Source organism: Aulonocara stuartgranti (genome assembly GCF_965226115.1).
Source record: "Aulonocara stuartgranti genome assembly, chromosome: 8".
Lineage (NCBI taxonomy): Eukaryota > Metazoa > Chordata > Actinopteri > Cichliformes > Cichlidae > Aulonocara > Aulonocara stuartgranti.
Window position 1 is genome coordinate 24914548 of NC_138959.1, and position 24634 is coordinate 24939181.

Below are 24634 nucleotides of genomic sequence, written 5' to 3' on the forward strand. Positions count from 1 at the left end.
TGCTGTGGAAGAGAGACAGAGATTAATAACAAGTGTGATTCAATGCAGAGAGGTCTATTAAAACCTGTTGAGTGAAAATGGTGACTGAAAAGGAAATACTCAATGCATCATGGGAATGCCCCAGCAGCCTTCACCTATTGCAGCATAACTAAGGGAGATTCAGGGTCACCTGATCCAGCCCTAATTATATGCTTTAGCAAAAAGGAAAGTTTTAAGCCTAATCTTAAAAGTAGAGATAGTGTCTGTCTCCCGAATCCGAAGCTGGTTCCACAGAAGAGGGGCCTGAAAACTGAAGGCTCTCCCTCCCATTCTACTTTTAAATACCCTAGGAACAACTTCCTTTTCTGAGAGCAGTTGTGTAGTTGTGGGGCTTAAATCCTGCATGAGGCAATACAACGTCATCAGTGATGGTAGGAGCAGTTAAAGTTCAAAGAAGCAGAAAGAGAAAAACACCGTACCTGAAGCAAGAAGCACGGGAGGCGCAGGCCAAACACAGCAAGGCCTGGTTTTACCTTTTGAGCCCATGTTCACTTAGATCAATGTAATCATTGGACTTGTCTGGAAATGAGGTTAATACTTGTTTTGTGTTCCAGATCACATTTCTACTGGACAGCTTTAATGTTATTTAGTGTTAGCAGCAGCTGCTGCTAACAGTGATACTCTACATGTCCCTTGACTACTATATGTTTGAAGAGTTTGAGCAACTCAAATCATGATTAACATTCCCTACAAGTCATATTTTTCTGCAAACATAACTCCCTCAGGCTCAGCTGCTATTACTATTATTTCCATAGTAGAGCTTCACATTACCGAGCTTTGTAATATTGTGAGATGATGCAACATGATGAAAGACCAATGGCGAATGGTCTTTCGATCAAGTATGTCTGTCTCTGTGTGTGTGTGTGTGTGTGTGTGTGTGTGTGTGTGTGTGTGCGCGTGTTGGTCCCACCTCTCCCACACCAGGACTTGAATTTCACAGCTGCAGAACCTCATCCCTCAGCGTTAAAACAAAGGCTACTACTTTGGCAAACCGTTTTTCTTCTGCTCCTCTCGTCTTTGTCTCGATCCTCCATCATCCTCTACTTATATCCCACTCCTCCAATTTTAGTTTCACTTGTTGTGTCTGCCTAGCTGCATCCACCCGCTGCTCTTCACCCCCCTCCCCAGCCAGAATCTTCCCCAGTGCAAATGTCCTATTAGTGAAAATGAGACATGGCAGTCAGGCTGCAGGAATGCTCCTTTCCCCCCAGACAGCCTATCAATTACCATGATGGAAAGTTATGATGATGCGTTTTACTGCATCTGTAGAATCTCTGAAGTAACTTTAGAAATCACACACTGTGCTTGTTCTCGTCCTCTGTCGGTCTTCGAGATAAGTGGAATCTTTCATATCCCACAGCTTCATTTTCGGTCTTCTTCTGGATCGCAGATAAAATACATATAATATCACATCACAAAATGCTGAGGAAGAAAGTACAAAACTTAACCAATAAAGTTTTCTAATAATTAATACCAAATAATTTTTTTATATTTTAGCCGTTTGTTTCATTTCTCTCGTAGCACTGATGTTAGAAGGGGAGGACCCTTCACTGTGCAAAGCTAGCTTGTTCTTATTTCTGGACACTTTTGTCGCAGCTGGCAGTGTCTCACAGATACATGCAAGCAACCCTGCAACATGTCATACCTGATTTATACCTGCAAAGCCTTAACCATGAAATAGTTGTCAGAAAATTCAAATTCTCTGAAAATAGAGCGTTATTTAAAACTTTTGATAATTAAAAAATAATTAAATATTAATTTGTTTAAGCAATTTTAAATTTGTATCATGTTTGCTACACCCAGCATTTTTTTTTTTTTTTTTTTGCAATTAATTTAGTTTTTTCGTCTGGCAAAAAAATCTTTGAGAAGTTTGAAAAACTCACAAAATTGAGTGTTTATTTAATCCTGACAGTTTGTTTTATTAAGTATTAACCTGTATTTCCAATCAAAGATTTTTTGCACATTTTAAGCAAGTTGCACAAGAGCTCTGTTACACTGTTATAATACGTTTTCCCAAACTGGAGGTGGGATGCATTAGAAACTGTCAGCAGCCCATACAGCAAAGTCATAGCGTGTAAGGTACAGGTTTCAATCATCTGATTCATTTACTCTCTAAATAGACCTGTTCTTCTGGCTACATACAGGCCATAACTTCTCTAACTATCAGAGTATCTTTTAGACTTTCAGAATATAGTATACAGCAATATAACAAGAACACTATGACCTGCATTATATTTCACTTTATGTGATATAGAATATAAAATTCACTTCATTGGTTTTTGCATATTGTAAACAATACGAATACGAGTACTGTGGCTGTCATTGAGGTGGACAGAAAATGTATTTTTGGAGATTCATAAAGTCAGTAATGCTACAAATCCTGTGTTTGATAAGTCTGAAAAATTCTTATTTTGCTGGCAGTACCTACCTGACTATGCTACAATTAGTTAAAACATGATGTTCGTCCTGAGATATCTATTGGCATCTCCTTTGTTCTATTTACCTTCTTGTATTCTTTTAAACAAACACCTCTGGCAAAGCAATGGGAAGAATAATGATATTACAATAAAAACATCTGCTCGGTTTGCCTTTAAACAGATAGAAAAGCTAAAGATGATCCAAAGATTTATAAAAGTCCTTTGAACATGAATACCGCTGATTGCTTTCTTGCTGTTTTCATTTTTCTCCAAACGGAGCCAAGTCATGCAAACTATTTACAAAATCAATTTTCCCAAACAACTCAGCTTGATGTCAACTTAGCGACAACTTTCTTCTATATTATCTGCATCCAGGAACATTTTCTGCAGATGACCTGGCTGTTTTCCCAGTCTTACGGGCCTTGATGTGTTCACTGATTCGGAAAACCTACAGGGTGATCCACTGCAGTAAACCATGACTTTGTGATTAGCGATAAGCTCTCTTTGTGGTGGTATGAAGTGAAGATGTAATGCTTGGTGTGTGTGTGTGAGAGAGAGAGAGACAGAAAAATCGAGAGTGCTGCCAGATATTGATAAATGGTATTATGATAAAGGTTATCTTTCCACCCAGCAGAAATGCTTACATCTAACAAGGGAACGCAATTAAATTACACTGCAAATGCTGACACATGTCCACATATGAGGAAGAAAATTATATAGTAGTATTAAAGTAAAGTATTAAACTACTGGTTTATTGGTTAATATAACAGCTAAAAATATAGATATATGTAAAACTCACTAGTTCGATTGTTTTATCACCTTTTAGATAGAAAGCATGTAAGACTGCAAAAATACTGAATTGTCTTCAAGGTGTCCAGATGTTTATAAAGACAATAGAGTTGCCTTGATTGAATCAACCAGCAGAAATGTCCATTCACAGCTTTTATTTCCCCGGGACAATATGTTTATTGGTACAAAACAGCTGGTACACTCCCCCACATCCCCTGCCCTCCTGTGTGGCACTAACTGGTTTAAAGAACAGCAGACACAGAGTGATCGCCCTTCTTCCCTCCCTCCACATCTGGCCACGTTGTGTTGAACCTCCCAGTATGGTCGACAGATAAGCCCCAGTGATGAATATGTGTTGTCACTATCCAAAGCTTTGCCTATCTATTAACACACAGCCGCTGTTTCATGTGGTGGCTCCGTGTAAGCGTGAGTTGGTTTTCTGTGTGCATGTGTCTGTGTTCCTTGGCAAGGAGGACGGTTCACACATTTGGTCCATCGCTATGTGAGGTGAGTGGGTGTTTAAAGGAGCGGTAGCTAGAAAAGGAAATTATTGGTGGGAGTAGAAAACCGAACAGCAGAGATAGAGGAAGACATGTAGAGACAAAGTTGAGAGAGACAGATGGAGGGAGGTAAAGTCCACAAATTTAAAAAAAAAAGACAGCAGGAGGCATGAAAGACAGAAATCCAGCAGCTACTATAACTTATAGTTTTGACTTTTAATTGTACTAGAACATTTCCATGAACAATATAAAACAATGTTCAGTTTTCTGAACTAAGAAAGAAAATGCTACACAACTATGATGTTACTGCAAATTTTGGTATTGATCCAATACCAGTTAGATTCAGGGCCAGTGTGGGAATAAAGGTATTGCCAATACTGATACCTTTAATATTCTGAATACATATTAATACGCATACAGTTTTTACTTTCCACAATAATTAGTTAACACAACATAACACACATTTCTACTTTTCATGTGTTTTGACACTGGGTTGATTGGAGACCAGGAATGTAAATGTGCCTGCCTCTAAAGCAGCTGTCCCCAAACCCGGGCCAAGGACCGGTACCGGTCTGTGAGTCATTTAGTATCGGGCCGCGAGAGTTAAGGCTTGGGTGTGAAATTTATGGTTTTTAGAATTTTTATCAGGTTTTAGCGTTATTTTTTTTAATTGTTTTTATCGTTAACTTGGTTTCCCTGGCTCTTTTCCTGCGTGTTTTGAATAAATCTTCTTTTTTTTGGTACCGGTTTTATTTTGGTGTATTTATCCGCGACACCTTAAAGGCCAGTCCATGAAAATATTGTCAGACATAAACTGGTCCATGGTGCAAAAAAGGCTGGGGAATGCTGCTCTAAAGGACTTTGGGTCTGCTTCTGCTGTTTAAATGTGTTATAAGCTATAAACAAACTAGATCTGACACAAAAAAGACCCTGAAAAGGATGAGTAGAAGAGGATGGATGGATGTTTGACATATATTATAATTAATTTAACGCAATTAGGTGGGCTGAACACTAAATTTAGAGGATAGTATTGATCCAGTCATGCTAGTATCTGTCACTGATATCGCATTGATATCGCATTGATATCGATGCTACAGATACTTTGATCGATCCACCCACTATACACAACATCAAATTAACTCTTGGAATCGTGATCACTACTATAGTTCACATGTGCACACACCTGCATTACACTTACGGTGTGTTTGAATGCTTTGCAATTAGAAAACTGCTCAGAAGTACAATCTGACACGCCTCGTTTCCCACTCAACCACACATTTTCTAAAAGGTAAGAAGAGCCATATGTGAACATATGTTTGTACTTTCTTTTTCAGATAGACACACATGAGCTGCAGGCATGAGTGACTTTGCTGTATCGTCCACTTTAATTTATCCATGAGTGAACTTTTTCTATTGCTGTGATGTAACTCATAGGGATTTATCAAGACTGGCCACATGTCAAGGCTGCTAGTAGTTCATAAACCTCAACATAGTAGTAAGCCTTCTGTCACGATTTACAGACCACTGGGAAGATTCAAGACCCCTGGTGGAACACTCAAGACCCCCATAAAGTCTGCTGACCGGTTGGGATGTAGCGATTGCAGGCTCGTGATGAGGGGAAGGTTGCTGGTTAGAATCCAAGACAGATTTTGAAAATCTAGGGTATGAAAGTGGATGGAAAAAGAATAGACTCTGTAAGCACTGTCCACCTGTGAGCAAGGCATTTAATCCCTCACCTCCATTAATGCTGCTCTGTGCATTGCAAATCAAGATCGTTTTACCAGCTGTGGATTGGCTTCGCATGCATATAATAAATTTAGGATGTGGTTAGGGATGGTTGAAGGGGTTAAAAGGTTACAAAGACATCACATCAAACTGAACATCAGGGTTTATGGAGAAAACCCAATAACATCCAGTGGACTGTAGTTCTCTGGGCAAAACTGCCTTGCTAATAGCAGAGGTCAGAGGAGACGTGGAGGCAAAAAAAAAACCCTCAAATAGCTTCTCATTACAACCACAGTATTGGAACACCAAAATAGGACAACAGAAGATGGGAAAACATTGTCTTGTCTGTTGAGTTTCGATTGCAATGTTGTGTAAACAGCATGAAAGCGTGGATCTATCAATGTTTAGGCCACTGAAGGTGATGCAATGTGTAGGGGATGTTTGTTTTTTTTCTTGTAGTACATGCAATTCTTTTGTGCTCCCATTAGTAACAGATATGCATTGTTTAAATGCCACAGCCTATCTGATCACTGTGGCTGACCATCTCTTTATGGTACCACAGTGCACTTATTTTCTGACAGCTGCTTCCATCAACTTAACACGCCATGACACAAAGATCAAATCATCTCAAACTGGTTTCTTAAACATGACAATGTCTTCACAGTACTCAAATGACGACCTCAGTCACCAGATCTCGAACCAATCAAGCATGTTTGGGATATTGTGGACCTGGAAATTTGTGATCATCTGACAATCTGCACTAACTGGGAGATGCAATTATGTGACTATACACTGGCATCTGAAAGAAATCTTGCCAGTACCTTGTTGAATCCATGCTGTGTAGAATTAGGACAGCTCTGAAGGCAACCCAGTAGCAAGGAGTATCGAATACGGGGTCTGGCAGGTCTACAGTATATCTGTCTTTCTTTATAGCAAATGTGCAGCAAATACGGGACTGCTTCATTTTTTGTGTGTTCAGACACAGTTGATATTTTGTCTGTTACACTGAAATTAATTTATCATTCTTACAAATAGGTCTGGTTGCCATTCGTATGTGAAAGGAGTCCTTTATGAGTCCATGAGTCAGTGGCACTCACTCCCTCAGACAGAGGGAACACTTTAGAACGTCCCCTGTCTAATGATAAAAAACAGATACGATCCTTCTTAGTCTGAAAGTGCAGACACAAATTAAAATTTGCCTCCACGGCACACGAACACAAAGTGCTCTTCTCCCTTTTGCCTTTGCCATACTACATGTGAGTCTAGCCAGACACATAAAGTGTGATTAGGTGGAGCACAGATGTCCATTTCAACCACTGTTTTCAAAAATGACAGTGTGACATGGTCCATGCTATTTAAATTTATTAGAACACAGCAACACAACATGTAATAACACACTGATTAACGTATATTTATACGTACAACGTTCCTTTCTGGACCTTTAAGTAATATTACCCAGTAATACAATACAATACAATACACTAACAGTCATACAATTACTCTTGTAATGAAGTATTTATGGTATTTCTGTTTCTTTTTCTATGTCATCCAAGCAGGTGGAGAGTGAAGATCTGAGTTCTTTGTTAGCAGCTGAAATACATTCTGACAACAGCAACTTATTCAGATTGCACCAAACAATTACAGTTTCCCACATGCAGTTTCTTTTTCACTTCACAGATGCCTGTATCCACGGGAGACCTGAAACTCTGTGCTCCAGCCTCCTGCTGTGTATAAGTGCAGTAAAACCTTCCAGGCTAGTTTCCGCTGTGATCAAAAGTGGCATTTTGGGAGGGCCAAGAGAATTTTAAAGAGAGGTCAGTCACCACAAACAAGCATGTGCACACACACACTCACATGAACACACACACACACATACATTCACAAACATTAAAAAAAATATATAACTATATATTATATAGGTGCATGTATTTATTTGTATCTGTGTACTCATAACTAGCACAAATAGCAGTTATGCATTGGCAAGTTTTAACTTCAGGTCAGAGTTGTGCAGTAAAAGCTGCCCTGGAGTGCAATAAAGCCAACTTTTACACTAAATATTTTTTGCCCCGTAGGCAAATTAGCAAAAAACAATGCAGCTCTCCATTGTTTTTAGTAATGAGTTGATTTTCAGTGCAGGGCTTAAGTTGTCTTTTTCATTTTCCCGTGTTGCTGGATGGCAGCAGCAGAAACGCAATTAAAGTCATTGTTTCATTAGGGCATGTTGCCTGTGCGCAGGAATGAATAGCACCACAACACAGCTATAACACCCTGTCAAGTACACACACATTTTCCTTCTCCACGTGTTTGTTTCTTCTCTTTCACACAACCACAAGCACACACGTATAATTAAAATCCTAAGAAATTAGAACCCAATCAAATTTTCCTCGGTGTTCGTCAACATCCCCCACACCCCTCACATCCATTTTTCAGTCACTTATCCGCTCGCATTCTTTGACAGCCCTCCGTTTTATAAAGTTGTTAGTTGGCATATTCTCCCTCTCTTACTTTTTGTCTTTCTCCATCTGTCTGTTTTTCTCTTTGTGTCTCTATCACAGGCTCTTGGTCTCTAACTCTCATTTAGTCTTTGTGCAGTATTTTGCATTTGAAAAGACCACCCATGGGTTCAGGAGGGGGCAGATTCTCAGAGAGGAATTGGTTTAGAATATTAATTGCTTTGTCTTTTTTTTTTTCCTGGGAAAACTGCCCACATTAACACGGCCTGCCACTCTCATTCTCAGATCCCAGTTTTGCTTAGACAAACTGGTGTTTTATGCAAGCAATGCTGGAAGCAGGCCTTACATTTGCACAGACTCACCAGCACTGTGCGAGCAACACAGGGCTGGATGTTTGTTATAATCATGGAATTGATACAAGCTTTTATTTTGATATTTGAGTTTGTCTAATGCAGTTTTTAAGTGGAGGTCCAAAGTCCTGAGTATGTAAATGAAGTATTGTCTGTTACAGAATATTTTACTTTAAATTATTTGATTTTTTTTTTTTTTTTACCAAGGTTACCAAACTATTTATTTGTTAGCATTGAAGAAACGAAAAATATCCAGTATTCTTTATGAGAAAATGTATGAAACTGATGTCACTCTGATCACATGAAACAGTTCTAGTTTTGCATGTACTTCCTAGAAATTTGTAAACTATTCTAACCAGTAAAGAACTATCTCATATGGCCTGAAGTAAAGCTGGAGAAGTGCCAAGGGCTCAGGGAATAGCTTGAGAAGATGTGGACTGTGCACCTCGGACTCCAGTGGTAATCAGAGTGCTAGGTGCAGTGACTACCAAGCTAGGTGAGTGGCTGGGCAAGGCGGTCCATACATGTGACGTCAGCAGATTGCATACCACTGACTGGTTAGTCAGTGGTATGTGAGTGACTCTGGTTAGTGAGTGACTCTTTCAAAAAAATCAAAACTGCCAACAAACCTGGCAACAAGGAAATGGCTACACAAAAACACACCGTGGTCCCTAAAGTCGAAAAAAAGACGTAAAGTGAGCAGCAGGTATCCCATTGCTTCGATGTCCTCCATTGTTATGGTGTTCGTGTTGCATAGAAATGATGTATGGACTTTTGGCCATGTTGCTATAATGACCCCAACATCAGAAACTGAGTCAAGTTGCACCGTGTAGGTAAGCCGAGTAGGTATTAGTGGAAAAGGGCTAATTGAGGTCAAGGATCGTCATTAGGGAGAGGTGAGTCTGTCTTCCTCCCCTCACGCTGAACCAGTTGCGACAGACGGCTGCCCCTCCTTAAGCCCGGTTCTGCCAGAGATTTAGTCTTTTTGTTTTACTGCGTTTCATACAAACAATGTCATGCCAACAGTCAAACACGGTGGTGGTAGTGTGATGGTGTAGGACTTCTTTGCTGCTTCAGGACCTTAAATTGATGGAACCATGGATTCTGCTTTCTACCAGAAAATCCTGGGAAATGTCCAGCCATCAGTTTGTGCCATGTTCAAACACACTGTTGTTATGCAACAGGACAATGATAAGAAACACACCATCAAGCCAGTCTGGACTGAAATCTGATTGAGATGCTTTGGCATGTCCTTGAACAGGCTGTTCATGCTCAAAAACTATCCTGTGTAGCTGAATTGAAACAATCCTAAAAGAAAGAGTGGGCCAAAATTCCTCCACAGCGACGTTAAAGACTCATTGCAAGTTATGAAAAACACTTAATTATAGTTCTTGCTGCCAAGGGTTGTGCAACCAGTTACTACATTTATGGGGCAATTACTTTTTCACACAGAGCCAGGTATTTTTGAATGACATTTTTCCTTAATTAATAAATTGAAAAACTGCATCTTGTGTTTACACTGGTTCTCTTGATCTAAAAATTTGTTTGATGACCTGAAAGATTTAAGTACAACAAATATGCAAGAAATCTGGAAGAGGGCACAGCACTGTGAACACTGTTAGTGAAATGAGCTATATATGAATTCCACCACTTAACCCTTTAAGACCTACCATAGAACCAAATCCGCCAGAGCTTCCTTTATATTTTCACATGCTGTAGTGCCATTTCTGGGAGCATTTGAAGTTGCTATACATCAATACAACTGTTATAGCCCAAATTTTAATATTATGTATGGATTAAGTCCATAGTAACTACATAAATTGCAAAAAATTGCAATAAACTACAAAAAAATTTTTTAATCATTTTTGGGTTTTTTTTATATGTATTTCTACTTGGAGAAATTTAAGAGGTTTATCCCTCAAAACTTTAAATACAAAAAAGTTGCAAAAAATAGTTTCCAACCACAGGAAATTTATTTTGAGTGTCTTCATAGTTTTATTTTTCAGATACACCAATTTTCATATACTGCAGAAAAAACGAAAAACAATCCTATAATGCAAATTTGCAAAGAAAACAGCATGTGCATCAAAATAAACTATTTAAAGCAGTGAAATCTGAGTTCTAAGCATCCTAGAAACTATTCAGAAAAGTATAAAGTCAAACATGACTTTTAAAAACTCCAGTAGGAGTGGGGCAGGTAATGGCGGACATGCGATATTTCGCGCTGATGTCTATCTCAATGTAGGAAGTGTTATGAACAGCTGATCGAATCGGCAAAGTATGTTTCTGGAATATTATGTTTTTGTTCCTGCAAGAGCTTTTTATGCAATTTTTGCAAAGCTATATGTGGAAGGAAACCGTGATCTAGGACAAGCTGATGGCATGACATGTAAGGACAACTCCTCCGGTTTCATATGCAAAAATTTTTTATTGCGCTAGCTTACGTGGTTCCGGTTTTACGGGGATTTAAAAATAGTTACGCAAAACGGAGCTCCGACCGGCTTTAAAGGGTTAAGCTCAGTGGCTTTTGCCAGCTTGTTTTGGGGAGTTTTTTGGTTGCAGAAGTTGCCATATTTGGATGAGAGGGTGGAGGGGACGTTTTCAGACAGTGACAGTAAGTTTGTTCTGCAAGATGCAACCTGAAGAGCACCGAGTAGCAGACTAAGCAAATATTAGATTTTCACATGTCACTGTAATCAAAGCCAAAGTTGTCTTTGAATAATTCTAATGAAAATTATCCAAATAGCTCCAGAGCGTGAGAGCTTAAGGAGGACCACCAGAGGGGAAGCTGCGCCACATACCTGGAAAGAGCTGAGGAAAGCCCCAGAAGGAGGTCACCCAGCAGGCACGGTGCAGAAGCTACAGGGGGCTGCGATGACGTGTCCGCAGGCTCTGCTGGCAGCCAGCTGCGCCAGAGTGGACCAAGCCCCAGGCCCAGAGGCCAGAAGGAGTCCAACTGAGCCACGGGTGCCAGGCCCTGCTAAGCAGCCACCAGGAGTGAGCCAGTACACACCTGAGCACCCAGCCCCGGACATCAAGAACCACCAATGCACCGACAGTGAAGGGTATCTGCCACCGGCAGGGAGTGTGGTGGTGGGGCAAACCTGTTCATTTCAGGGCTGAAGGTGAAGTTTTAACTTTGGGCTATATGGGTATTGACTCTATTTTGGAGCGAGCCTCTCGTGATCATTTGTGAAACTACAGTTTGTTTTTCTTTTTTTGCAGAAAAATGAGTTTTTGCTTCTGGAGCGCTACTGCATCAAAATAAGGACAATAAGGCTGGATCCCTGTCATGAATTGAAGTGCTTTAGTGTGAGGAATCCACCAAACAGCTCTGTCTTTTGTGCAAAGTTTTAAAAAGTGTGCACATTGCATTGTCCAAAATTGGACATGGCTAAAATGTTTAGAATGACTTTACAGATTGTATTTGGTGTTTGTGTCCGCGTGCGCCTGTTCGTCTGTGTCTTGGGTCTTAGACTCCACCTCTCTGGGAACATCTCAGGCCCTATCTCCCCTCACCACACTCCCTGCCGGTGGCTGATGCCCTCAGACGTTAGTGTGTTGGTGGTTCTTGGTGTCTGGGGCTGGGCACTCATGTATGTACCAACTCACTCCTGGTGGCCGATTGGGAAGGCCTGGCGCCTATGGGCTGGCTGGGCCCCTTCCGGGGAGTGGGGTGACCACAGGCCTCTGGCCTCTGGGCCTGAGGGCCTCTGGGCCTGAGGCCGGTCCTCTCTGGGACAGCTGGCTGCCGGCAGAGCCCGCAGGCACGTCACTGCAACCCCCTCTGGCCTCTGCTCCATGGCTGCTGGGTGACCTCTCGTTTGGGGCTCTCCTCAGCTCTTCCCAGGAGGGTGGCACGGTTGCCCCTGTGGTGGTCCACCTTGGGTCCTCGTGCTCTGGGGCCTTTGAATGTCTGGGGCCTGGATCTCCTCCATACCTGCTTCATGCCCTGGGGGACGGGGCTATGGCTCACTACAATCCCTAGCAGATCGTTGCATGGAGAAACCTTTTGAATACAAGCATGCTGATCCACACCCGTGTGCACACAAGTGTACACACGGGTGTTCACAGACACAAACTGCACCTTTCTTGGCTGCTACCTCAAAGCACATTTTGCGCTGTCTATCTTGCGTACTGCACAATAACATGTAATATTTAGTATCTACTGTTACCTACTGTTAGCTAGTTTATTGTGATGGTGCTGTATTTATTATGTTGCTCTTTTCTTTTCTTTTTCTTATCTCCATACAGGTGATCCAGGTGTTTTTTTGTCTTTCTTTTTCTTTCTTCCCCCCTTTCTCACCATCTCTTCTCCCCTCTATTTTTCTTTCTCTCCCTCTCTTTCTTTCATTCTTTCTCCCTGTCCTATCCCCCAGTCATGTCTGTCCCATCTGTAACAACCAAAAATCAAATAAAATAAATACAGAATTATAATAAAGGTCAATCAAATGGACCAATATGGCAAGGCCATGATGATGCACTTGGTAAAGTAAATCCGCTTGGCCTTCAGACAACAATTCTGATGGCTAAAGATCCTTTTTGATCCTTTTACTCTTTTTGAAGCAGTAAAATCAGAGAGTAGTTTCAGTGGGACTTACCTGTTGAAGAAAGATGTATTTTTGTGTTTTTTCCTGGTACATTTCAAAGAAAAAGATGAGAACATGAAGGTATCTTTCAAAAATGAAATACACACTCTGCCTGTCACTCCACCCTTCACCACACCATGTTTTTGCATCTGTAGTGACCTCAGACACTGATGAGATAAACATTTCTTGCCTGTCCCTCCCCGCCCCGCTCAAACCAAACCCAGGGCCTGTCATGCTCCGTCTTTCAAACCTCAAACTACTCCAACAATGGTGTGGTCCTTAATTGTCAACCGTATCAAGCCTATAACCGGACAACCCATCTAGGGTATCGGATGATAATCAGCACGGCAGTCTGCACTTAGCGCTGTCACTCACAACCTATGACGTCACAGCGACATGCCTCTGTGATTAGTTCTGGTTCAATTCTGGCTGACCTGCATTGTCACCCGTGATCAGTGTCCTACAGATGCCTGTAATGGGACAAACATTGTTCATTACGAGTTTGCAATGTTCTGGTGCAGCGAGAAGCAGTGGAAGCTGGAGCTGCCATCATGTCTGGAGACTGAAATTCAGCCTTTTTTTAAGTATGATTATGAAACCGCTTCGATTATAGATAGCAAAAAATAAAAAAGGAGAGACAGAAAACAGTGCTTTTCCTTTCAGATGATTAAAAGTTATATACTGCTCCAGTTCACTGATCATTAATTTAATTCAGTCAAGTGTTGAAAGTTTGATTTGCTAGAGCCTCCAGATATAAAACCGATTTTCTCACTTTAGTCTAGACATGACAACTGAAACCGCAATTTGGACACTGTAGTGAAAAGCTTATTAAAAGGTCTGCAAATAGTTGTAACTTTCACTTATCTTGGCTCATTGGTCTAACGGCATAAAGATCCTGATATTTGTGTCAAAACCAAGCAGCAACCTTCAGGGCTGAGCAATGAAGCCAATGCTGACCTGCCATAATCTGCAGTTCCATGAATGGCCACTTGAGGTTTTCACCAAAAAGTGAGTCAGCGCCCAACATTTCCAATTTTTAAAAATTTACAGAAGTTTTTATTTTTTTTATTAACCACCAATTTAAGTTTTATGAAGGTTTAAAACTAAACAAAAACATTTTTCTAGAGGTTTGACACCATTTTCTAATACACAATATGCAACACAGCACACAACAAAATGTTCTCGTCTTTTTCCAAACTTTACTTTAACATGCAAAAAACCTATTACATTTTACATGTTTAATTTCGTAATTTTTAATGAGAAAATGTGAAATTGTGTCTGTTTTTTACAGATAAAAAATCTATAACAATTAGTAAAAAAGGATGCAAAAAGTCGATCTACAGTTATTATTAGCACAGGTTAAAGACAGAAATGTTGCTAGCATCACCAGCATCATTTGGTCTTTGCTGGTTTTCTCTAGCTTGCTCACCGGTGTCCTTTTAACACCATCATGTTTTGTTGCTGTAATGCAAACTGAGTTGTTTGCAGAAAAAAGCTGAAAACTGTCCTTTTGGCAAATAAAGCAGATGCAATCTGAAGTATGATTAAATGAATCTTCCACTGAGAAAAAATCCCCAGAAGCAGCCATTGATCAGACACCCATAGCCACTTAAAAGTTGATACAGAAATGCCTGTGCTTCCATAAAGGTGAGTGTAAGATGCAACATCTTACACTCATATACAAAACATATATATCAATTTACTGACATCTGTCTAACCCATTAACCCATTTTAATAGTGGTAACTGCCACAAAATTACACCTTTGTCATTCTCATTGGTTTATGGAGTGTTATGACCTTCCACCCACCTAATGTTGCCTTCAGCACAAGTCTATTTAGCGAGAATGAGTGAAAACCTCTTACATATGAGGTCTTTTATTCAAGGCTCATTCATCCTCCGAGCAAAACTGGATTCAATTAAGTGAGGCTTTTTGTGAAAGGTTTGCTTGTTACTCTTTCGGTTTTGCCGGGTTTTCCCAGCAAGTGAGGACATTGTTATCAATCATTAAGAAGATGATGCCACATATTGGAGCTCCTTTACAGCGGTGGCTCTATTGATCATGTCAGTTTTGCGGAGACGGCGCTCATGCCTCTCCTGTGATGTGACTTGTCTGCTTGGCTGTCTGCTGTGGAAAACATTCATGTGAAACATGTCATCTGTCCTGTGCTTGTTACTACCATTTCCCCTGACATGTGAGCGCTTCAGAGACTGATGGCTTTTTCAGATGAGACGATGGGCTACTTGCTCTTGACCGCAGTCAGCCTACTCTTTATTTTTTGATATGGTGCCATCAGTCTGTCCCTGGCTTGTTTACTCTGTTATCTCACCTCCCTTTTTTCTTATGCCATCTTTCATTTCCTCCATATTTGAGAGAGAGAACACACTGTATTTACCATTTATCACTATGTCAGATTTTCATTTAGAGGTGCAGGCTTAGAACCATCTCATTACCCATAATAGAGGCAGATAAATTCACCTCATTTCCTTCATTAGTGTGTCTTCAGTAATCAAAGTGAAAAATATAGGAAACTACATCTGTCCATGCTGATTACCTGAAGCATCTGCATCTGGGGAAGTGTACAAATCCCGATTTAGTGTCACATTTCTATATGAGATATATGACCTTTGACCTCTTCCAATCACGTTTGCTGAGCTAGTTGGACAAATAAATTTACAATATTTGTATATTTGACTTTGGGAATTTTCATTAATAGATTTCCAAAAATAAACTCAAAGTTTGTGTTTGTGTGAGAGGTATAAAATGGTGTTTTTGCACAAACAAGATGATTCCCAAAGAGCTTGGCCAACGATTTAGTATCTGTGGGCACGATGTACAGTGTGTCCTTAAAAACATTTGAATCGACTGCACAAGTGGAGAACAAAAGAAGAAGTGACACGCCTAAAACAATATCTGTAGCAGATGGACAGTATGTGAAAGACATGCATCCAACAAATTGAAATTTTTACAGGAAGTTGACCAATCAAACTCCTACTCTTGCCAGCTCACATCCTATGAAAGAGCTGCATATGTGGTGGGCTTCCTCTTTACCTGCAAGACAAGATAAATGCCACAGAGGTTTGACCTGAGTGGCCTAAACCTAACATTTTGCTTTTATATTGGTATATCTGGTTTTTAAAACCCACCAAACTGCACAAAAACTGGACTCAAAATCAGGTCTTATGGAGTGATGACTTCAGATATAAAATTTCTGGTTCAAATTGTCATAATTATGTACAGCTAAGTTAAGGAGAGAGTTACAACAGTGAATGTCTACAGCCATCTGTAAAACACGGTGAAGACTGTCACAGCTCGGGGTGAAATTCAGTCAGTGGTGTTGGGGATCTAGTCAAAGTTGATGAGCTTCTGAATGCAGAAAACTACTGATTTTTGTCCTGAATGCATTTTCCAGATGCAATACATCTGGAAAGTGTCTGATTAGCAACAGCTTTATTTTGCAGCATGACAATGTTCCCAAACACACTGCCAATGCAGTAACAGCATAGCTGAATAGAAACACAAACCATGGTACACCGTCAATCATGGATTGACCTCCCCAGAACCCGGACTTCAACATTACTGACGCAGTGTGAGATCATCTCAACAGAGAAGGGAAGACAACATCCAAAGAAGAGCTTTGAAATGAAGCCTCCACAGCTACACCTGTAGATTACTCATAGAAATTACAAGAAAACTTGCGTAAGAGAGTTCAGAGTGCATTGAAGAATAAAAGTGATCATATTGTTTTTGCCTTGCAGATTTATAAAGAAAGGAAAATCTCCACTTTGTCAAAGCATCTGATGCGTTCCAGTGCTATCTGCAGCAGTCTCCCGTTTCCCATGATTTCTTTGCTTTTTTGCATTGTTTTCTTCCTCTGGTTGAACTATTGCTTAATCAGCCATTGAAGCTCACCTTCTGTTGGAATAGTTTGTGAATTTAGCCCCAAAGCTACAGTCCAGCTACAATCCACAACAACTAGTCTAGCTGTTTCTATATTTGTTCACCTCAACCAGTTCAAGTTCATCTGTTCAGTGATGAGTGTCTGGTGTCTAAATGCACTTTAAATCATTGCTATGGTATACTGTAGCGTAAATGTGATTTAGCAGCATCTTACACTTATTACATGCTGCATATAAGTGCATAAGAGTTTGTAAAATACTTAAAAGATTAAATATATCCGATGGCTTTGCTCACTGTGACATGAATAAATGCCTCATCACTGTCAATGAAACTATTCCAAGTATGTCGCACAAATAGGGAGACACAGTGTGCCCGTGATTATGACATTCAAACTTTGTTGCTTGTCTTGCTGGCACATGTTGTTGTTCTCAGTGACAGTTTGATACTTTTCCTATGTTCTTTCCGTGAGTGTACTATATCACAGTTTTCATTACGGCAGAGACATTTTCTTCCTCTTTTTTTCCTCTCCTTTGTTTGTGCATATCAATAGGTCATCGTCCATTTCTACGGATCTGCCCAAACTGGCTAAAGCTAACCAGTCCGTAGATATTATCAAGTCATTTTTTTAAAAAGTGATGTGTCATGATGACGGCACTACAGAATTATGGTCCATCAGCAGTCATGGGGTACAGAGTGATTCTTGGCTCAGCCACTGGGCTCTTCAACCCTCCAGAAATGGAGTGTTCATGAGCGCTGTGTCGCCTAACACGTAATCCACATCACAGGAACACGGTGCTTAGTCCCCCGACGGTGTGACATCATTCAGTGTTTCCCTTTCTTGACCTTTGTTTGATGCCAGCTGAGTACCCATGGGGAAACGTCTGCTCTTACAACAGCTTGTGCTCACTTACTTAATATTTAACATTTCAGGAAACTAATAGCAAACAACTGAGAGAGGTACGTGGAGTTTCACAGGTGTTGTTCTTGATTTTATCTGTAGTGACTTTAGTTACAGACGCTTTTGTCTGAAGGAACGCAAGAATAAATCCAAAGTTCTGCAACACAGTGGAAGTGCCTCAGTTTCAGTGTCACAACTCTGTGATACATCACACAAGTCCCCGAATGAAGGCTTAAACAAGTATTTGACATTGACTGGCTTTAACCCAATAATATTATGTCCTTTCCAGTAAATTAAATTATAATCATATTGCTCAATATACAAACGTGTCCCAGACTGCATGGGAATGTGTGTTACACTTGTGTGTCTAAGAAAAAAACTATCATAGCATTTAAATGAATTGTTAGGCATTTTGGGAAAGGTACCAATTTGCTCTCTTACCGAGAAAGATCAATATCACTGTCAGGGTCGTACATCCAATAGGCAGCTGTAGCCTCAAGTCAGTCGTGTTGTTGTTCTGGAAAAGGAGAACTAGTTGGCTTGGTCCTATCCTAAAGCAGAGGTATGATGAGAGCTGATACTTTGGTAAGCTAGTGCTAAAATTATGAAAATCCTTCAGTAACCGTTGTTGTGGTACTTTAGATACTTTCCATTTACAATGGAAATAAAAATAGCTATAGACAGGTTAAACACTACTGAGAACCAGTATTAAAGAGTATTTAAATAAGCCATAACCTCCATCACTAAATCAGGCAAAAACTGCAGTTCCTGAAATTACCACTTGAGGCTGGTTTCTGAAGGTGAGTCAGGTGTTGAAATGACCTAACAACAACTAGCAGCACTAAAAAGCATATTCACAACCTCGTACAAAGAAACAGCCTTTATGGATCTTTTTGTGTTTTCATAAGAAGTATGTTGTGGATTTTTACAACATAAAAAGCTTAGATGTAGCTTTTGGTTCTACAAAATTAAACCAATTGGGAAATGCATAAATGGCACCAACTGTGGTCGCAAAAAGACTTTGGGTCCCATAGAAGTATTTTTTTAAAGTCTTTTTTTGCAAGACTTGGTCTTACTGTGCAGACTCACTGGGTAACATCTTCTCAGGCACAAGTCATTAACAAACGATGTGCGGTATCAAAGTCAGACGCACATTCGTTTTTTGTTTTTACTTACAAAGACGGCATGCACAGAAAGGATGAGCTTTGAGCTTCAAAACTGGCTTAAGAAAACCATGTCACGCATACTGTGTCCATCTTTTATACATCTCATTCATTTGGACACTTGTATGGCTCAAAGTTAGGGATGTGGCCACTTTAGTTGTGCCAGCACAAGGACCTGTAGCCCATAGCTGTCTCCTTGGTATTAAATCTGCTAATTCAAATAACTAACCTGGCTATATCCAGTGTGTTTTTGTACTTTCTCTTTTAAAACATTTTTAAAGCTGTCCTCTGGTGTGACTATGATAGAGCTCATACAGGAAGTTTCTGCTTCAGTTTAGTGATTGAATTTCTAGTATTTTTATTAGACTGCTAATTAGCACCTTTACAGTTTAGCAAAAACAGCTTGGAAACCTAGCTTTTAGCATTAGCTGATAATTTAGCAATAACTTAAAGGATATAATTGTAAATAAAATTCACACTATGAACAATTCACAAAAGGGGAAACACTAGAGATTTTACTCCTGAATCATAATAAGCATGAAGATTTATGGAATGTCAGTGGTATTGGTGAATCAGCACTCTAAAACCTCATAAATAACACACTGAATGTCTGTTTAATTCATACAAAAACACAAATGCCGCTCATGTAACAGTTTGTTATGTAACTGTAAGTGAAGACAAATGTGATATAATGTGTTCTGTTCAGCTTTAACCGTGCTGCTAGGTGTGTTTTTCAAATAAAAGAAACTAAAAAGCGCACTTCATCAAATAGCTAACTATTCTTTTAAAAATTACCAAACAGCAGAGCAGAGTCAATGATACTTGCACAGGTCGCACAGTTCTAGAAAGGCCTCTGTGCAAACATACAAATATTGATGAACAAGCAGACCCATACTGACTGAAATAAAACAAAACATATACAGTATAATATTAAGAAACAAAACAACTTCCAAACTTGATATAAAGGTCCCAGTTCTCAGACAAATGGCTCAAAGTTCAATTGAAATGCTTGCCATTCTGGGTCAGAGAGACCATTTAACAATTCCAGATTTCTTCAGTTATAAGCTTCACTTAATTACATCAGTTATTAAAACTATTGCTGTTTACTGGTCTCTTATGTTGTAGTTGCAATGGTTTCAAAATACTCTGTTTTTAACTTTTCTAAGTGTCTTCTTAGTTTTCAGGTTGCTCTCAGCTTACATTGCTGACTTTTAACAGGATGGCTGATGCACAATAACTTGTCCTGTAGTTGCAAGCGTTTCGTTTTTGTCCTGTAAAAATAAAAACCATATGCTTTGAATGCAATGCTTGAAATAAGTCAGTGTTATCCTGTTTTGCAGTGTGGACTTGTTTGTGTGGATCAGCCCTCCCTGCTGTCTTATCTAAGCGGGACCTGATCAGCCCAGTTTTCCTTTGGAATCAATTTGATAAACCTTTATTAGTTTTACCACACTACATGTTACCACATCGAACGCCCACCTCCAGACCCCTTCCCTTCTAGAAGGTTCACAACCCCCTGCTGTCACCAGCTGACAGGAGGAGAAGGAGGAAGAGGGTAGGAAAAAAAACGCAGGGCTTCTGGGAAAACAAACACTAACGCTGCTTCTTGGCACTCTTTGTTTAACCCTTTCACTGCACCAGTATCATCAACAACATTGGTGTCATATGTTAGTCAGCACTGTGGTATTGCAGTTGTATGCTGAGTCATAAATGACAAACTCTTTTTTTTAATAGCATTTTCTTTTTTATTGCAAATACATATACAAAAGTGTCTTTAAAGACAGTACAAATACATGGTAAGATTGCAGGAAGGGGGGTAAACGATTACTGGAATCATCAGTTCTTTGATACTCAGAGAAAAGGAAATGGAGCTTGCAGAGCAGAAAGGATGTATGTTCCCCTCTGGTGAATGCATGAACAAAAAGAGAACTGTGAGAGATGCTATTTTCCAGTTCTTCCAGCCATATCTTGAAGTCTGACGCAAAGAAAAATTCACAAATAACATAAAAATCATTTTGTTAGATAGTCCCCCCTCCAAACCCACGAAACAAAGGCAAACACATACTTAAAACATTTAGATAAGATAAATAAACCAGAAAAAGAGGACTACAGCATGTACCATTTTGTCTACGTACCTCCTGGGTTGGGAAAACAAAAAGAAAAAAGAAAAAGAGGGGGGGTTATATGTTGTCTACATTGCAAAGAGGGCAATTCATTAGTAATAAGAATAGCATGTAAAATAATTACTTTGAAATAAAGTTAATAAATAAATAAAACTGGATTTGACCTGGAGGGTAAAGTTTGGGGGGTGCATACTGGACACCAGCCTGTGGGAGTGGGGAGACCGCAGGGGGGAGCGGTCAAAGGTGACTTCCTGTGACTGTCAAGCACACACTGTTGGACAGTTAAGCGTAATCTCAGCTGCAGCCATTGAGCGCAGCACACAAAAAGTACAAAACATCGGGGGGAAAATGTTAAATCCAAGGCACGGGTGGTGGAAGGGGCCGCGGTCTCCCTCCCTGCCATCGAGACAGCGCGGCACTGAGAGGCAAAGTCTCTCTCTTTGTTCTTGTATTGCCTAACAGACAACAACAGGACTCCAACAGCATAAAATACAAACCGTACTCGCTGAATGGCACGCAAAAAGAGTAAGCGGCGACGACGACAACAACAAAAAGTAACAGAAACCTGACAGAGAACCAGAATCTGCACTACTGCCAGTGGTTAGTTGCCGAACTGGTTAAAAAAAAAATAAAGCTGTTTTTTTATTTTATTTTATATCTACAGGTACAAATAATTATCCTAACCCTCTGCCCACCCCACCCCCATGTCCCCATGGGTTACAAACTGCCAGAATATTAAAAAAAAAAAGAAAAGAAAGAAAAATTATGGAAACATAAACAGTACCTACAGAAATATTGACAATCAGTAAGTCCTCACAGAGGATTTTCTTAAAGTCTTCCATCTCTCTAAAAATATAATATATAGCTTCTATAATAGCAAGGCACTACGTGAGCCAATCACAAGTCCAGCTCTCCTTTCTCTCTTTTTTTTCTTTTTTTTTCTGAGTTCAAGTGTCTGATTGACGGGGGAACCACCCTCCCTCCCCCCCAGAGTAAAGTGTTGCATTGTAAGTGTCTCAGGGTCTGGTGAGCTGGGTGTAAACCGGCGCTGGATCCCAGTGCTGCGGGCTGTTCTGCGGGATGGAGGGCACCCCTGTGTTGTCGGCTATGGGCGTGTACATGGGCCTCTGGTTTGGGCTGCTCATGTAGCTGAAAGTTGAGTACAGCCCCGAGCTCTGCCCCGCCCCCGCGTGGCTGTAGTAGGAGGAGGCAGTTGTAGTGCCTCCCCCCTGGTGGTCAGGGTAGTCGTACTGCTGCTGCTGTGCCCTGGAGATGGTCGGGTAGGAAGAGGAGGGGCTGTAGTGCTGCAGGTTGAAGGGGCTGTAGGGGCTGACGTGCTGTGGGGAGCCCTGCTGCTCGCTGTAGTGGCTCGGGCTCAGCTGCTCTGTCTTGATCTGGGTCCTGTGTTGGGTCTGAGCGCCATCTGAAGCCCCACTGCTCCCCAGGGTGGTCAGGGTGTGCTGCTGCTGCTGTTGTCCCTGCTGGTTCGGGCTTTTAGCCATCCAGGTGCCTCCTGACTGGGGGCTGACTGGAGCGCCGCCGCTGCTGATGCTGTAGCTGCCAGTGTAACTTACTGGCGCTGCGTTGGTGGACCCCGGGTGGCCATTGGGAGGGAGGTACTGGTCAAACTCGTTGACATCGAAGGTCTCAATATGGGAGATGACATCGCTGCTCAGCTCGCCGATGTCCACGTCACGGAAGTCAATGTTGAGCTGTCGCCCACCGGGACCATCAGGCAGGGAGCGGAGGCCTACTTCGCGTTTTAGATCGACCTTGCCTGAGCTGACATCAGTCTTTGGGGTAGTGGGAGGGGTAGGGGGACCCTGGGAGCCTGGAGGGCACAAAATGACACAGGTTAGATTTTGCTTTAAAGTTAAGAACAGGTTTTAGACTGTTTAAGCATTCCAGTTGGACTGAAAGTCAATATTTATCTTATACAATCTGAAATGATGGCAGAAGGTCCTCACCTGAGTGCTCTCCAGGAGAATGCACCTCTCCCATGCTGGATGCAGGGGAGTCTGCCTGCTGGAGAGCTTTGAAGATGGCGTTTGGGGAAATGTGCGTCTGCTCGCTGCCGTCCTCGCCCTCGCTCTGCCCGTTCTTTACAGACTTCCTCCTTCGGGGCTGGTATTTGTAGTCCGGGTGATCCTTCTTGTGCTGCACCCGGAGACGCTCAGCTTCCTCCACGAACGGCCGCTTCTCTCCTTCATTGAGAAGTCTGTGCGTACAAATGACCAATTATTAAACCAGTCAGTTTCTGCTGTAATTCATAAACAAAAAGGAGCTAACTGTGGGGGGGAAATGAAATTCTACATTTATATATTAACAAAAAATCAGACAGTGCATGCTAATCGTTACGTAAAAAGTGCCGAACTATTTACAGCGCATCCACACTTACCTCCAGAGTTTTCCGAGTGTCTTGCTGAGCTCCGCGTTGTGAAGGTGCGGGTACTGATCCGCCAGCTTCCTCCGAGCAGCCTGAGCCCACACCATGAACGCGTTCATTGGTCTCTTAACGTGGGGCTTATTCTTGGTAGATCCGTTAACGCGCACCGGCATGGGCACAAGGGTCCAGTCGTAACCCTTGAGCACCTGGGACACGGCTTCGCGGATGCAAGCGGGAAACTTGTCTTCCTCGTCCTTCTTGAAGTCGCCCAGAGATCCGTCCGCTCTGAGCAGCCCGTTCTCCGACGGCCGGGTGTTCTCGGTGTCGGAGCCCGAGCCAGACGGGCACGGGGAGCCCGCAGAGTCCTCGGACATGCTCGGGCTCGGGGCGTCAGAGAGACACTTGTCTTGTTCCTCCGTCATCTTCAGGTAGGGGTCGAGGAGATTCATACGAAAAACTGTTTGGTGCCAATTTACGCGTGAAATCGTGGAGTTAATTCTGCTTTTTTGAAAGAGAGGAGGGGAAAAGCCTCTGACTTCACTTCACCTTGCCAGGATGCCCTTGAGCAAAACCTTTCAGCAAAAAAACAGGTAAAAAAACGGGGAAGATTCTCAAATTCTCTCCCGTGTACCGTGCGTAAAAGCCGATCTGGAGATGAGGCGCTTTTACGCACGAGTTCTCCAGGATAAGTCTGGTTTCTGCTAACGGATCCGCACTTGCAAGGACGAAAAAAACACGAAACAACCCAAAACACGCCAGCAGGTACGACTCTGTGTTCAGCTGTGCAGAATGAAACGGTAAAGAGCTCCCTTCTCGTTCCCGAGTACAATCCCCAAGAAGCTTGAGTGCTTTGAACTGAAAACGTTTTGCATGCGGGCTTTATAGCGCTTTAAGGTTCTGAGGAAAGCCCTAATCCGATTGGCTGGCAACATGTGACGCCAGAGTGAAGGAATTTGATCCCATTTTTTCCTTCTCCTAACCAGCGCGGGCAGCACACACATTTCCTTGACACACACACACACACACACACACACACACACACACACACACACACACACACACACACACACACGCACTGCTCACCAGTGTCTGCATGCTGTGTTTAATTTTTCAAATTTTCTTTTAAGTTTTTAATTTTCTACTTCATTTTAAGGCTTCATGGGGACATTTATTATCACGTACTGAATATTTATCCATATATTATGAATTACTCAAAGTGGCATTTTATAATGACGGAAAACAAATTAATTTTGCAAACAGACGCGAGAGGCAAAAGATCTGCAGATAGATTATCAACAAATCC

General features: G+C 41.3%; 1 protein-coding gene across 1 annotated transcript; it reads right to left on the reverse strand.

The window, feature by feature from the left end:
• Window positions 1-20549: 20549 nt before the first annotated feature.
• Window positions 20550-24200, reverse strand: LOC309712628 (transcription factor Sox-9-B-like). Its single transcript, XM_082543575.1, has 3 exons — window positions 23344-24200; window positions 22913-23163; window positions 20550-22776 (listed from the first exon to the last, which is right to left on the reverse strand). Exons 1-3 carry the CDS (start codon window positions 23778-23780, stop codon window positions 21962-21964), a joined length of 1503 nt encoding a protein of 500 aa, XP_082399701.1. The 5' UTR covers window positions 23781-24200; the 3' UTR covers window positions 20550-21961.
• Between the last annotated feature and the right edge of the window lie 434 nt (window positions 24201-24634).